Consider the following 16,773-nt stretch of genomic DNA (forward strand, 5'->3'; position numbering starts at 1 on the left):
TGGTGGACTAGGAATGTGAAATATATATTTTGTACACTAAAATATCATGTAGTGAAATCGATTATACAAATATAGAAGTAGTGAAAGCATGGAAGCAAAAGCCAGTAAAATTGGGAAAGTTTAATGAAAGCAAATATTATGAAGAAAGATTGCAATGATGTGGCATTAGATTGAATACATCGATATATGTAATTGGATCAAAATTTTCTTAGATGTGCAACATCATAATTTTTTGAGATGTGTGTATTGATCTCATCATTCTTTATTTAATTAACATTACTTGAATGATTTGAACAAAAACTTACACAAAATAATAAAGCTACTTTTATTTTTAATCCATGTCACTCAGGTAGAAGAAAAATAGAACAACTTTCTTTTTTAATATGTATAGCATACATGAAATGCACCTGTAAAGTCCCATCTCAATTGATTTGTTGTCAATCTTGGGATGACAACAAAAATTACTAGCATAGTAGGCCTGTACTTCACAATCAACCTAAGGAAAATAAAACATAAATATCGTGCTGAGAAACAGAATGCGTAGATGTCTTATCTGTATATCAAAAAATCATTTTTAGATATAGAACAAACCTTAATTGCATCATGAAATTTATTTGAAAGTTCCAACTGTTTCTGCTACCCTTTTGTTGAGACCTTTCTACATTCTTCCTATCAAAAGCAAAGCCCAACCATCAAACTACCATGATCATACTTAAAAAATTTACTATGTATCTTTTGACTTCACGTTTCAGAAGTTAAATCACAACAACAACAAAACAAAAATCCATTTTGTGAATTTCATGAACACCCTTGAAACTAGAGGGGCATGCTTGGGAAGTAATTTGTTCCCTATCACCTTAGAACTGAAATAAGAAACTAGTTTGTGTTCAAAAGAAACAATGAGACCATAAATAGATAGAATGACAAAATAACACAAAATTTAGATATTATAATTTATTATCATAGTTTGAAATAGAAAAATTTCATAACAACAAATGATTAGGGACCTCCATGAAAGTTGGCTTAGATGTGTTTTTTTTTAAATGTAATTTCATATTAGCCCTTTGCAACTTTCACTAAAATAAATACACAAAACATATCGAGATACAACCCAAGCTAACTTCAGTAAATAAACAAGAAAAAATGTTTAGGAAAGCCATGAACAGTAATAGATATTTTAAGTGAAAGTTGCAAGAAATAGCTTATATAAAACACCCTACTAGGAGGCTGTGGTGAGATTTAGAAAAAAAAATGAGGATACAATTCATATCTTTGTTGAATGTCGAAGAGATTAAACATTGAATCCATTTTGCAATATCTCGGACTCTCTTGGCACAAGTAGTAGCTATTCTTAGTGAACTGATAGAGGGCCTATTCAATAGAAAATTCAGAGAGTATGGGTGGGAAGATTTGGAACTTGGAGGTAAGTTTTGTATCTAACCATGAACTCATGAATACAATTGATTTGAAGCCCAAGAGTTAGATATATTTGTCAGGAAAGCTATCTAATATGATCAAATCCTAATTCCCTTTGCTTAAAATAACCTCTTCCAAGAAGTGGCATATTCAGATAACACAATCGCAAGACAATGCTGATCAAGGGTTTCCCTAGTTAAATATGATAATCGTATCATTGGTGATAACACAATCCCAAGATAGTGCTGAGATCCAAGGATGCAATAAAAATGCTACAAGTTTAGAACTCCATGATAGTTCAAAGCACGAAGTCTTAGATGCATAGGACAATAGTCTAAACATAGGACAAAATAGAGAAATATTTAGTATCTTATTGAGCTTCACTTTGTTTTGAGAATATTTTAATATTCTCTACTAAAAAGGGCCAACCACGTGAAGGCGGAAGCTCATTTGGCCCCACCCCCCTCCCCCTAACATCACTCTACATTCCTCATTAACATCTAACATTCATTCACTCTTTCAACCATTAATAAAATGTAACATTCAATCAATATCACATGATAACATTCAATCAATATCACATGATAACATTCATTAACACATTAGATTCGTTAACATGCAACATTCATCAATATTTTGCATTAACATATTATTCATGAACATTCATTAGCACATAATTAAATTCGTTGAGACATAAAATTCAGTCATTATCAATTAAGGTATGTAGATGACAATCATTTCTTTTTTTTCTTTCTATTTCTTTTTTCTATGTAAGCTCGAAGAGGAGCATCAGTGTCATCATCAATTCCACCCTCATCGATTGTTCTATTCTCTATTCTTGATGATCTCAAATTCCTATGTTGTTGAAAAGGGGGGTCCTCTATAATAACAAATAAAAGAGTTAAATTAAAAATAATTTATTATAATTGTTACAAGTATTTAATTATTTTAAATAACATAACTATGGCGCTCTTTACCTGATCTGACCACATCATTTTTTCTGGACTCAACGTCAACACACTCATGAACATTGACCCCTTGATCCTCTACAGCTCCTATACAAAATGTTACGTTAATCCAAACACCAATTGCAATTACATATAAAAAAATTAATAGAAAATATATACCTGCACCACTAGGATACACATCATGCAAACCTTCAACATCCACAGATTGTGTAGAAGGATTGTTAGGCTGCATTCCAACATCCTACACATTGTTATCATTGCTTCCTTAAGATAGATATACTCACTTTATATTGGAACTTAACATCAAATAGAGTAATTGGTAAAGTATTCAATTTGAAATAAATTTCATTTAGCTTATTTACCTGTGGATCAGATGCATCATTATTAGAACCTTCCACATTGATCTCAGTTCGTAGCCATTCAACCATAGCTTTATAGCCTTGTTGGAAGCCATTTCTCTTATCCTCTTCTATGAGGCATCTCTTAAACTCTGAACCCTACATTTTTGCTTGGTATGGTGAATTTTACTTGCATTGTTTCATCAACCAATGGAGGGTAGTTAAAATATCAAAAGGAAATACAAAAGTTTCTAAAACACTTGGTGTCAACATTGGGTGTATGAGGCCTTGAATGGTACAAGGGAGAAGTAGCCCTATGTCATGAGTTGGGTCCATGAATTAAAGGAGCAGTTGTAATAGTAGATTAGTTCCTTGTTTGGAGGTGAATCAAGCATTAAATTTTCTTGTGGAGAATAGAGGATTGGGGTGATAACTTGAATTTCTTAGTTGTTCCAAGGTGCTAGGAGTTTGTTGGTGCTTCCAAAGTGTGTTACTCTGCATCATATATTGGTGTGGAGGAACACTGAGATCCAAGTTGAGGATCAGGAGCATAGACAAGCTATTCTATCCTAGCATTTCCCATCACAATAGATAAAAAGTTTGATACAATTTTTCATTTACTAATACTTACAACTTGTGCTTGAAGTTTTGAAAAACCACTAGAGCTGAGCTTGTGTGTTCCGTGCTTTTCTAGTCTTGCCTTTGTTGCCCTTGATGTGTCAGGCAATCTATGAAAAGTTTGAAATATGTTAGATAGTATAAATATAGAGGTTAATTAGTACATAATTACATTCTCAATAGTATCACATACCTTGCTATACTCTCTACTAGTGTAATATTATTTTTCTTGTCAACTTTATACATTCCATCGAAAATTAGAGCCTACCACTCAGCCTCAGGAACATAGGGCGGATGATCGTACCTGGGATTATCCTGTAATTTTTTTTTGTAATAGTCCCTAATATACTTCAATCATGAACCAACTCTTTCAAGGAGCTTATTGCTCTCGAATGCATGAGGTCCAAAGAGTTGGGTCATGCTCTCTATAAGATCATCCTTCAACTTTTTGTCTTGGTATTCCACCTTTTAAATAAAATATATATATTTTAGACTCATAAATGAAGTGAAGCTACCTTTAATATAGTTCAAGAAATGGATGAAATGGAAAACTATTCTAGCAATGATATGAGATCAAAATAGTGGTTTGGGGTTTTAGTTAGGATATGATGTTCCACCATGTACGCAAGGTGGGCCCGAATATTTGGAAACACTCATAACCAAGTTTTTTCCAAAAAACATCATTCCCTACAAAAAAATCATGGGATCATTAGTTGATGAAGAGTGATAGAAAACTAAATTACTATTATATCACTATAGAATAATAATAACTTTAAAGTACTTGGAACTTTGGCTATGTTTAATGGAATGCCTTCATCATCGCTGACGATCAATATGACATCCTTCACCGTTCCTGTACTAGGAACATAGGAACATCCAGGAAATGATGTTGCAACTCCTATTGCAAAAGTTTCATAAGTTTCATAAGTCTTTTTCATGAAGTATAAAAGAAGAAATGATAATTGATGTTAAAAAGTTGTAAAAAATAAAATTGTTTGTTGTTGTCATATGACAGTTATGAAGGGCAGTTGGCATCCAAGGAGTCTTTGTTCACTTTGATGAGTCAGTTAGATGGGAAAAAGGCTTGAAAATGAAGGTCTTTGTAAGACACAAGTGTTGTAGTCAAGAAGAGGGGTGTGTGTGTATGAAGAAAAGATATAAATAAAAGAATTATGCACTTCACTATCACAAGGACAGTTTTCTAATTTTCAAGATTCAGACTAGTAACTCAATAAGATTCTTGCCATTAAAAAGTTACTATTATGCTTCTTGAAGAGATTTTCATGTTTGGTTAACTTTGTGCAAGGGTTTTCTAAGTTATTCTCAAGTAGAACTATTTTTTAGATCTCTACTGTCACAGGAAACATGATAGTCTATCACTGTTTTGAAGTAATTTGGGAAAATGTGCCTCTCCCACTTTCTGAGATTAAAATGTAACTTTTGGTAGAGTTACTAAGGCTTGTAAATATTATGACTTTGACATGATTTAGATGCAGGTGACAGTGAACAAAGAAAGGAACGACAGGGCGACTGTTGAACCAAACAATGAAGGTGCATTTGCAAGGCACCACATGGTGAATATGATAATCTGAGAGTTGGAATGACTAAATACTACTTGAAAACATCTAAGAGGGTTTTTTTAAAAGTTTTTGAGCCATTAGAAAGATTTTATAAGTTGATTTAGGGTTATTTCTAGGAAGCCCTAGGCTAGAAACCCTTAAAGGGAGGGTTTGATGGAAAAGTATCTAGAAATGCATGGAGGATTAAAAAAGTTGAGGAATGCTACTATTTATTAGATACCTTAAGGTTGTGTAAAGGTTTGGGAGGTTGATAATAAGCATAAAAGGTACTTTCTTTGTTAGGCAAGGGCTAATTAGGCCTAATTGATTGTAGAGACGGCTATAGAAGGGTTCATCAGTCAAAAATTGAAAGGTTGATATTTGCCAAGTTTTAAGAACTCATTAAAAGGTATTTGAAGAGGTGAAGAAGTTACCATGGTGTTTGAGAAATTTGGAAGAAAAATGCAATTATCTTGCAAGACAGGGCTAATAGGACAGTTCTACAAAAGGAAGTTTTGAAGATTGGTATAGAGTTGATGCTTGGTAGGGGTTGGAACTCCTTAGTTATGTTGTTTGAAGGTTATTGAGGAATTGGAAGGATTAGGAGAATCCTTGAAGACAGAGATTCAGTGTTGATTGCATGAAGGGTGAATTAGGAGTGTTCCCAATGAAAGGGAAGTTGAAACATGGACAAAGTGAATTGAAAGTTGTTCAAAATGAATGAAGGTAGTGAACCTATTATAGAGGAGTGTTTGGTTGATATCGTAAAGTCAGGGACTTCTTATTGATCCTTGAGTTGAACTCTAGTTCCTTGAGTGGATTCCAAGACATTGTTGAATACTCGAGTAACTTATGAAGGGTGACTATTGGGAAGATGACAAATCAGATATAGATCAGAGCCAGTAATTACAACATAGTTTTGGCAATGGATACATACATATATATATATATATATATATATATATATATATATATATATATATATATATATATATATATATATATATATATATATATATATATATATATATATATATATATACATCTAAATATATATATTCATATACATATACATACATACACGTGTGTGTGTGTGTGTGTGTGTGTGTGTGTGTGTGTGTGTGTGTGTGAGTGAGAGAGAGAGAGAGAGAGAGAGAGAATCAATAATACATAGTATTAAATAATGAACTAGATTAAAAAATTTCAAACCTTGGACTTAAATACACGATATGTGTGTGTGTACACACACAGACACACATATAGATATATATTCGTGTGTGTGTGCATGTGTTTGGATGTTTGTGTGCCCACACACATCTTTATATCTCCCTTCTTTATGTTTCAATTTATACTACATTTGTTTAGATTTTTATCTATATATATTTCCTTCTTATATGTTTTAATTAATATTTATTATTTAAATATAGTATCTAGAAATTTTTATGCTATGATTATTTGTTTCACATATTTAAAAAGACATAAAGGACTTGAATCAAAATTTTCAAATATACATTGATAAGAATATTAAAAAATTTGTTTATAATTTATCCATATTAAATAAATAAATTCTAATTAAGCCGAGAGGCTTTCTATAGTGGCAACAATATCTTGAATCATTTCCTCATGCCTCTTATACTCACATAAATATGGGATGATTAAAATTGTGGGATTATAAAAATAGGCACCTCGATAAGGATATCTCTTAGCTTATTTTATATATATATATATATATATATATATATATATATATATATATATATATATATATATATATATGTACTAGCCAACAAAAGTGAGAGGAATTTTATATGTATTTTTTATATAATTTTTTGTATAAAAATTAATATAAGTAGAAATAGAAATTATATTAGCATCTTTCAAAATAGTAATAAATTCAGAAAAAAAAAAATTAAGAAGAAATTTTCTTTCTTCTAGTGAAGTTGAGTGGCTCACAAAGAGCTCACCAGAACCCTCTATCAAGAAAATTTCACGTCCAAAACAATAGAGTATACAAAAGATTATTCTGAATTTTAAATTTGAAATTCAAAAATTAGAAACAAGATTTAAATAAATAAATATATATGATCTTTGAAACTAACAATTAATATTTTATTTTTTGTCCACAATTTATGGAGGTCCTTGAAAGAATTTACAGATTTTTATTTAAATTTGTAGTCAAATTTCAGGGATTCTGATAATCCTCTCTCTAAGTATACATATAGCCTTTAGGCTATAGCCTCTCTGCTAATTAGAAATTGTGCTTATACAAGAGTTTGAAGACAATGTGATAGAACATTTTGAATGTAGCTTAACATCAACAATTATTGATACTCTAGATGAGATTTAAAGTTTGAATTTATGGAATTTAAGAAAATAGGAATTCAAATTAAAAATATAAGAGCTAAAAGATTTCAAATATTAGAGAAGTTGAATTAAAAATTTGAAAATTCAACTTAAAAACATTAGCAATTGTAATTTAAAAAAATAAAAATGCATCAAAATTATTTCTATCAATAATATCTAATTTTTGAAACAACAAAAATATCTTATAGTAGAATAAATATAAGCATAAAAAATTTACTATTTGTTTTTTAAACAAATATTATATTGATTAAGTAATGCAAATAAAGAGATGAAATCTGTAATTTGAAATCCCCTAACAGTAAAAACATTGAAATTCCCCCTATAATTTCATGGATACAAGTTTTTCCACTTTATTTATAAACATATTGCGATAACAATAAAAATATACAGAGAAATATCTGGCTTAGAGTTTTCCCCTATAATATCTTACAGTACTCTGACTAAAGCATGAGTACCGTTACTTACAAAAGGCAGCAAGAATTCTTCTTGGTGGTTTAGAGGGTCTTCTTGCATGCATTACAAATCTGTTGTCTAAAACAACATCCCCAGCTTCCCATTTCAGATCAATAGCTTCCTCTTCAGCAATTTGAATACATGATTCAACGGCCTCTCTGGGGACTGCAGATCCATCTCCTAATGTACGGGGTTGGTTTGCATCTTTAAATGTTAACAAATTGAACCAAGCCTTCTTGTTTCCATCTACTTTTCTGATAGCAATAGTTGGCCCTATGTGAAGCATCATATTGTCCCCATTCCAGCTCACGTTGGACAGTTTCATTCCTGAATTTGCAGCCCTGTAAACAATTTCACATGATGTCATTTAGTTGATAATAAACCCATTTTTAAAAAGTCACATGTAAATTTTACCAAAATTCAATATACTTATTTACCGCCTTTCTGCTTCTTTCTTATCATTGGTTTTGTACATAGTTTTCCAGTCTGTTAGATAAAAATCAGGATTGTCCTGTGCGGGAAAAACGAATAGATCATTCACACCTTCTTTCTCAATCTTGCTTACTAATTCTGGGTATTTCTCCTCCATTCTTTCAGTAATCTTATGGCTCAATAATATGGCTGTCTGTCCCCCATCTGGAGGAGGAATCTCACAGAAAAAGGATATCTTGCCTGGAAAAGACTCATACTGCCTCAAAAAAAAGAAGCGGGCGCAGTAGATTAAAAACTGGAAGACTCTTTACTAGTCCATTATAAATATTCCATGATTATTTTTCGACTAGAAGTCATTGGGTGTGATTTCAAACATAAACCAATAAATAAGCAAGCAGTTTAACCAAGAATTTGACCTAAAAAATTGCAATCTAATTCATGAGTTGTTAAAAACTAATTCCACCAAGTATCAAACCTAATAAGAGATCTTTCATGGTGACACTGAAGAAAACACCAAATACGTAGAAAATGTGGTGGGTATTTTAATTTATGTTTGATACTTACGAGAGACATCTCATGGTGGAAATTGATGGGTTGATGGAGAAGACCTTCATTGGCAGTGTGAACTCTTCCCTCAATCCTTGTTCTTGAAGCTGCCCCCGCATAAGACTTTTCTTCCCAACCAAAGGCCTCCATAACCATATTGAAATCTGATGCAGTTTTAACGGGAAACCCTCTAAATACCAGTGCTCCAACTTTCTTCAGATGGTCGTTGATCCAGTCTTTGTTGTTTTGAATGGTGTGAAGAAAGGATTGTAAGGTATTAAATTCTTCCTTCTTATCTTGGGGCAGGAGAACTATGGGAAAGGGAAGGCCATTTTCATCTATAACTTTCTGGTGGGAGATTTTCCCTTCTTGGAAAGGGCAATCCTGCTGCATCTTCCAATAATGGTGTTCGCTATGTGTGGAAGAACTGGTGTGTATATAAGAAAAATCAATCGGCTTTACTATTGTTTTATCTTAAATTCACTTAGATCAAAACTGTTTTGGGTTATTGAGAATAATGCAAGATTCAAATAACATAAAGAATGAGATCTGACTCGCACTCAACCAAATTTAACAGAATAAATACTGATTGACTCTAATTCAGCGTTAACCCATGTTCAAATGAATCTGTATAAACTCCTTTCCCAAAAAAAAATGTTTTGCAAGTAACCATCGTTCTTATCGAAGGCATTGACCTGCTAAGCCGGTCGATTATTTTAATCATCTGGCATATGAATCATTAGAAAGTTTAAATAATAAAAACAGGAGTGACCTTGAAAGCTTCCAACCTTGCTAATATATTTTTAATTTATAAATTTGCTGTTGTTATCATCATTACTTAGACGTCAGATGCCGATGCCGATGCCGACGCCAAATTAATATATTTTCTTCAATGACTTTTTTGATATGGTGACGTACACCTTTACTCAAGCAACTTTGATTTCCAATCCCATTCAGGATCTCTTAACTTCTTGTTTTCTTAGCAGGACAATGATCGATATTCTTTATTTCTGCATTTCATATCACTGTTTACCATTATTCCTTTCTTTGTTTTTTCCCCTAATTTTGCACTCTAGTCCACGTTTTCTTGAACTTACTATGGTCTTCCACCACCTCTTTTTATTCTAAATTATATAATTCATTTTTCTAATTGATTTTTCATTTTTTTAATATCAGGATGATTGTTGACTAAGCGTAATCTCTAATCTACAATGTTGATCTAAATTATTTAAATAGAGTCTAATTTAGAAATTGTTGTAAATAAAATTATTTAATACTATTAATTCTTAAAATACTTTTTTTTTTTTTTGCAAAAAGAGGGGTAAAAATTTATTAAGACAGAAAAGAATACAAGGAGAGCTCAGCAAGGAGCTTGATCCTGAGCAACGAGATCATCAAATTCTTGCACCATCTCAAAAGACAGTTGCCCCCTATCCCTAATATTCCAACCCAGATCATGACTAGAAGCCCATTTGGCTAAACAATCAGCAGTTCTATTCCATTCACGAATTCTTAAAATACTTTTAAAAACAAGTCAATTATAGAATAATATTATATATTAGATGAGTTTATATGTGTCAAGGAAAAAAAATATTTTTCACATTTTTATTCTTCTTTAATTACATTCATAGGATGTAGAATGAAGTAGCAAATTGTTGATCAAATGAGCTTCTCCTCAAATTGAGGCATTTAATTAGTAGATAAAGAAACTAGTTTGTACTTTTTTCTCTACTCTAAAGTTAAAGTTGACCTAATTTCTTTGTACTTCTTGGTTTTACATTTTTAGGCTTCAATTAGTGAGTTTAATTTTAATTTATATTGATCTTGTTGTTTTGTTTCAATTAGTAAGTTTAATGAAATGAATAACGATTATATTAATTACTATTCATATAAATAATCAAAACATAATTACATAATTCTTAATTTATTTTGAAATTGTAATCAAATCATTAATTTTAACATATTTATCAGACTATGAAAAGTTTAATTCCATTTTTAAGGTTTGATTTCATTGCCAACTAAAATAGTTTATTTACATTATTCATATTAATTGAACCATTTAAATTTAATACAAGTGTTTAGATTATTATTGATAAATAAATTTAGATGTGAAAATCTTTGTGAAGAAATATACTTATATTCAAATACCAAAAAAATATTATATTAAGCTAATTCTAAGATAATTTATTATTTTTTATGTAAATTAAAAAGTAATTAGATAATATATTTAATGTCTGATTTTTTTTAAATAATCTAAAAATATGCACAATGGATAGCTAAAACTTTATTATTAAATTCGAGAAATGATAATTATATTTTGAAAATTAGAAAAATGAAATATTTCGATATATTATAATTAAACAAGTGATGAAGATTTACTCACATAAATTAAATAGTTTCATGTGTTTTTCTTTGTTGTCTATACTTCTACTGAAAAATAATACATATGAAAGTTTGTAGTTTAAAAAAAAAAAATTGTGAGAATTTTAAAAGCAACTAATAACTTAAAATTTATATAACACTTAAGTATTGTATAATTTTTTTTTCTAATGGAAATTCATTACACAAGACTAATATGTTCTTCATATCACTTTAAATTAATTCATAAAAAAACTTAAAGATAGTAGACAATGAAGGAAAGATTTAGGAGCTGGCATATGTACCAGTACTTCTCACTCCATGATGAAAAGATTTATAGATGTTTTCAACTATTAATTTTATTTGAAATATTATTATATTGATTAAAAAAATATTACTCTCCATATTAAATAATAATATAATTAAAATAAACATGAACAAAAAATATAAATATTCAACATTAAAAAGTTCTAAATCTACTAATATGATATATCATTTAATATATCTATATTAATATTAAGTATAATTATAACTATGATCATACCATATTTGTAAAATAAATTTATGTTATACAAGGTATAAGATATAACAATATGTTTATAAATTGGGATTAGAACTCTTCCTCACAAAGGTAAGAATAACAAAGATGAGCTCATTGATTCCAAAGATGAAGTTGCGTAAATTTTAGAGGACTCAAAGAAAGGCTCCTTGACCACTAAAATAGATTGGACATAGAGACTTCATCCTAATTTTGTACCTGACATTCACTAGATTCTAGTATGCACATACCCTCTCCCATAATGGATTTAAGCTACCCTAATGACCATAGGTTTCCTAGAGATCCCTTGCCTAATCTAGTTCCAGAAAAGATGATGGAACTATTGATTTGGATATGTTGACCCTACACTCTACAAGGATTGCTTCATGTTATAACAGGTTGATAATGGTGGCTAGGTGACTCCTATTTCAAAGGCACTTTTTGTGAAGAAATATTAACCTATTAGAGGCCAATATAGAAGTAACAAGAAAATTTGTGGATTGGATGATTAGTTGCAGGGTTGAGGTCTAGTAGGAAATGGGTTGTGAGCTAGGATACAAGCTCAATTTTTGGGAAAAAATGGAGGAACAGGTGGAGGACATGAAAAGAAAGGTACCTCCTAAGGATGAGAATAACAAGGCACTCAAAGCCTTGGTGTCTATAAAAAAGGACAAGGCCCAACTAGGTGAGGAATTCAAAAATCTAGCTAGTTACATAATCTAGGACCAAACTAGGATGGAATAGCAAATTGGGAGTTTGAAGGCTCACAAAAGCTAGGAGGAGGGAGAGGTAAACAGGAAATGGAAGGAGGAGAATCCAAGAAAAGAGGAAGGAAAATATGATACTTCTTAGGGGTTTAGTGAGTTTGAGCTTTCTACCTTGAAGTTCTCCTATTTGGACTATCTCAAGGAGCTCTTGAAGTAGGAAACCATTCTATGTTGGTGATTCCTTATGCTAGTTTTGGTGCTTCATGGTTGCTAATTTGTGTAGTGTAGTGCTTGGTGCTAGTTTCTAGTACAGTCTATTTTGGACCTTCGAGTTATTAATTTTTTTATTCTTTTATGCTTTAGTTAGTTGAAATTTAGTCCATCAAAACATTTTAGGTAGCTTGGGTTTTGTTTTGACTCAAATTGGTTATGATGTTCAGTTTTTAGCTATTTTGTCAATAGCTAGTATTTTTTAGGTAGTTTTTTGTAGGGCCACATCTTTTGATCTTTCTGGTCAGTTTTCTTTAAGACTTGTTGATACTTTTTGTTTATCAGTTTGGGCCCTTCTATTTTAATTAATCATTAAAATATGTTTACAATTAGATAGTTTAGTTTAGAGAAGGAAATATGCATGAAGTATGATATTTGATAAACTAAAACAACATGAGTTGATCCAAAAGAATATTGTGATATTGCTATTGGGATTTAACTATGTAGTTTTTTAGTCAAACTCATCAATCCATATTTCACGAGTACTAGTTTAAATAAATTCATTGCTCATGAAAATGAAGAGGACACATAACACTCATTAGATCTAGGTGATACTCATAGACATGAACCACTACTCATGGAATATGAATCAATAACTTTGATTAAAAAACTACATTATTAAATCATGATAGCAATATCACAACTTGACTTACTCTAAAAAAATGTCATACTTATCAAAAGTAACATTTTTAAAGTGTGATATTGTAAGGTGTAACATAATATATTAATGTTTTACATATTGATAGAGTCGAGAACATGCATCAAGTGTTTTGAATGGGATGTTGTAAGGTGTAAGAAAATACATTTATGTTTTACATGTTTATACAGTGGTATGTTCTTATATGCTTATATATATTTTAGAACCATGATAAATGTAAAATGATAAAAGACACATACAGAAGTAAGCAACTATACAAAATGTTAAAAACTAAAAGTTTGATAACCTTTTTGATGGACGAGGATGACTTAATGTTCTTGATAGAAAGAATGCATTAAAAAGAATTGTATAGATTAGAAAAGAAATATTTCTATGATGAAAATGTAGCCAAAGTCAAAAGAAAATCAAAATTTTCATAGACGATGAACTCTATTAATTACAAGATTAGAAATCAATGAGAAGGTAAACCCAAGTCTTTTGATCAAGCAAACAAAATATGACTGTATTTGTTAGAGAATGGGAGGATGATTAAGACAAAGGATGTGATCTCTCAAGTAAGATAATATTTTTTCTTCAACATATAGTGCTATGTATGCTATGATGTGATATTATATAGTTTTTTATTAAAGAAAGAATATTTCAAGAAGTAAGATAATATGATTGGACAAATGTTATGAAATATGATATAATTTTTATCTAAGTTTTATAATGTTTAGAGATAATCAATCTTATAACATGGTACTTATTTATTGAAGTCTTATGAAAATGGTTTTCATCTCTCTGTACACACCGTTCTTTTTTTTTATCATGTTTTCATCATAGTGACTAGCCTATGTACCATTGAAATTATATGTACATAAGAATACATTTTTTTCTTTACTACCTTTTAAATTATTTAAGAAGTGATTTTTGATGGAGTTATTCTTTATAAGACTTTTTTTTCCTTTATTACTTTTTGAATTATTTAGAAAGTGATTTGTGATGGAGTTGATCTTTAAATGATCACTAGTGCGAATTTTGGACTACTTGATAGTGCTAGTGTAATTTTCAGTATATAAATTTTTAATTCAATCAAAATCCTTCTCACTCAAAAAAAAACATCCTAAGAGACATTTGATATTTGCATTATGGATTAAAAAACCTCCACTGAATAGTTTTAAAAAAAACTATTGATTCATTCATTTATTTTTGTTTAGTTTAACTCAAAATATTTTATAAACATAAAAAAATATTATACCATATTATGTTATTAATATTGAAAGAATAATACATAGTGAGAAAATGTTCAAAATAGCTATGACCCTATAGATATTAAACAAAAAAAGAAAAATGGTGAACTTTGGGAGTAATGCGGAAAAAGAAGAACAAGCACTCGGGAACACAAACAAAAACCCTTAGATATCAAAAGACACAAGCTGAAAGCCAAAGTTTAACTCAAAGAATCTCATTAGATCATGGCTAGCACCCAATCCAAATTTGAGAAATTCCAACTATACAGTCAAAAGGTGAATAAATTTTCTATATTGGAGAATTTAGAAGAAAAGGATAGTTGGAATCGACATAACTAGCATGAGGCAAATTCCCAGTAGAAAGTGTCAAATGGATGGTTAGAAATGCCAAAGATCCCCCAGGTTGAATCTACTTACAAATTCTCAGGAAGGATAGGTAACCAATGACCTTAACTAATTTTCACCATTCATAGTTTAGATAATCAACTTAGGGTTTTTAATTTAACTAAGCACACTCATTCCAACTTGTATAAGCCTCCCCCATTTTTGGTAGGGCATGATAGGTCAGCCTCGTCCACTCCTATGCACTCCATTAGGTTAAGATGCACTGCTCCCCCCACTAATTCATATCCATGCCCATATATCCCTCTACATCGACGATCCATGATTGAGGTTCCTATGGATTCACCAAAATTCAAAGGTCATCTAGGCTCTCAAGCATCTACAAAACCTAAAGATAATTCTATCATCATTTACAATGAGGAAATCAAAGACTTATGGTGTGACTACCAAAGAGTTGGAATCTTTGTGGTACGGAGTGGCCCGAAGAAAGATTTATTTCACCTTGCAAATTGGCTAGAAGACAACTGTGAAGAACAGATAAGTATCTCTCTCTTTTTGAATAAAATCCTATATTTGCATTGTTTGGATGAATCTATTGAAAAAGAGTTTATTTCTATGTTTGAATTTTTTTTCAATGGTTATGTCATTAATTTTGTAAAATGGCATCCAAACTTTAGAATAGAAGGGTTAGATATTATGTGTCCAACTTGGTTTAGTATCCAATCTTTACTGCCAGAGTTGATCCAAATAGAGATCCTTAGGTCAATAGGGTCTACTTTAGGAGAACTCAAAGGTATTGATGCCTTGTTTCACTCCTGCAATAATGTAAAATTGTTGAGAAGAACCAAGTTTAATCAACCATTTCAAATGCATAGGAAAGTGATAACAAGCAAATTTAAATCTTCAACATTTGAGGGGAAAATATCAAAAATTATAAAGTTAGATGATAATAGGAAAATCAGATTCAAAACCTTGCTGCTCACTTCAGATTTTCTTAGCAAGTTCACATGGATAGGAATTCAAAAAAAGAAATTGAGGCAAAGGAAATCAGATCAGAATACTCCTATGCCAATTCATCAAAAGAATGGCGCACAAACAGATTTTTGGCACATTGAAACGAAAAAAATATTGAAAAGAGTAAAACCATTTTAGATGATGAAGTAAGGCTCAAATCAATCATAGTCGCTAACCATAAGAAGAACCCAAAAATGAAAGAAAGAAATATATCCAAGGGAAAGAAAAAAGTTTCAAAGAGCATTTTAGGGTAGAGTAAGTCATCAGAAGGAGGTAAAGAGATAGAAGACAATGTATTTAATCCATAACATGATCAAGATTAGTTGGTATCCTATGAAAGGAAAGTGTATTTATCAAGCTCCATTGATAATAGACAACAAGAATCAAATATTCCTAGTAACAAAGTTTCTACAAATGAAAGTGTAAATCTTTCAGGTGAAAAAGCCCCAGTCATAATGATATCAACATCTCAGAAAACCAAGGTATCTTGGGATATTGGAAAAGATAATATAGAAGATGTAGAGAACTCATTATTATTTGAAAATTCAGATAGAGTAGAAACACACAAAATCTTGGAGGAAGTAATTAAAATGGAGCAATGTCAGTTGTAGGCTTCAAAGGGAAGAAATATAACGCCTATCAAAGAAGACCCTAATAAATTATCCAAGTTTTAGTAGACTCTAGCAACTTCTGGGAGTTCACCAATTACTCCAATTGGTAATCGAAAAGATGTGGACTACAATGTAAAGAGAGAAGAAAGCTCCCTAGTAAAAGAGTTTTAGAAATTTTTTAATAGGGATATTGTTATGGGTTCAGAATTGGTAAGTCTAAAATCAGAAGATGAGTGTCTTGAACAATTAGATGATGAATTAATTCATGTATTCTACCCTAGAAATATTGAACACAACATAGAAACTTAGAAGGAAGTTTTGATTCAACGAATTCTCAAATTAGGTGGTAATA

The 16,773-nt window shown here is 30.7% G+C and overlaps 1 protein-coding gene and 1 long non-coding RNA gene across 2 annotated transcripts; both read right to left on the reverse strand.

Annotated features, from left to right (window-relative positions):
* Positions 1-311: 311 nt before the first annotated feature.
* LOC149544430 (uncharacterized) lies at positions 312-2,840 on the reverse strand. Its single transcript, XR_016355286.1, has 4 exons — positions 2,747-2,840; positions 2,544-2,610; positions 592-669; positions 312-496 (listed from the first exon to the last, which is right to left on the reverse strand). It is a non-coding gene; the product is annotated as an uncharacterized LOC149544430 (long non-coding RNA).
* A 4,748-nt stretch (positions 2,841-7,588) lies between these two features.
* Positions 7,589-9,455, reverse strand: LOC149544431 (clavaminate synthase-like protein At3g21360). Its single transcript, XM_089798848.1, has 3 exons — positions 8,713-9,455; positions 8,154-8,404; positions 7,589-8,057 (listed from the first exon to the last, which is right to left on the reverse strand). Exons 1-3 carry the CDS (start codon positions 9,085-9,087, stop codon positions 7,721-7,723), a joined length of 963 nt encoding a protein of 320 aa, XP_089654974.1. The 5' UTR covers positions 9,088-9,455; the 3' UTR covers positions 7,589-7,720.
* Between the last annotated feature and the right edge of the window lie 7,318 nt (positions 9,456-16,773).

This window comes from Cupressus sempervirens, chromosome 8, assembly GCF_028749045.1.
Source record: "Cupressus sempervirens isolate cs-2001-9-10 chromosome 8, ASM2874904v1, whole genome shotgun sequence".
NCBI lineage: Eukaryota > Viridiplantae > Streptophyta > Pinopsida > Cupressales > Cupressaceae > Cupressus > Cupressus sempervirens.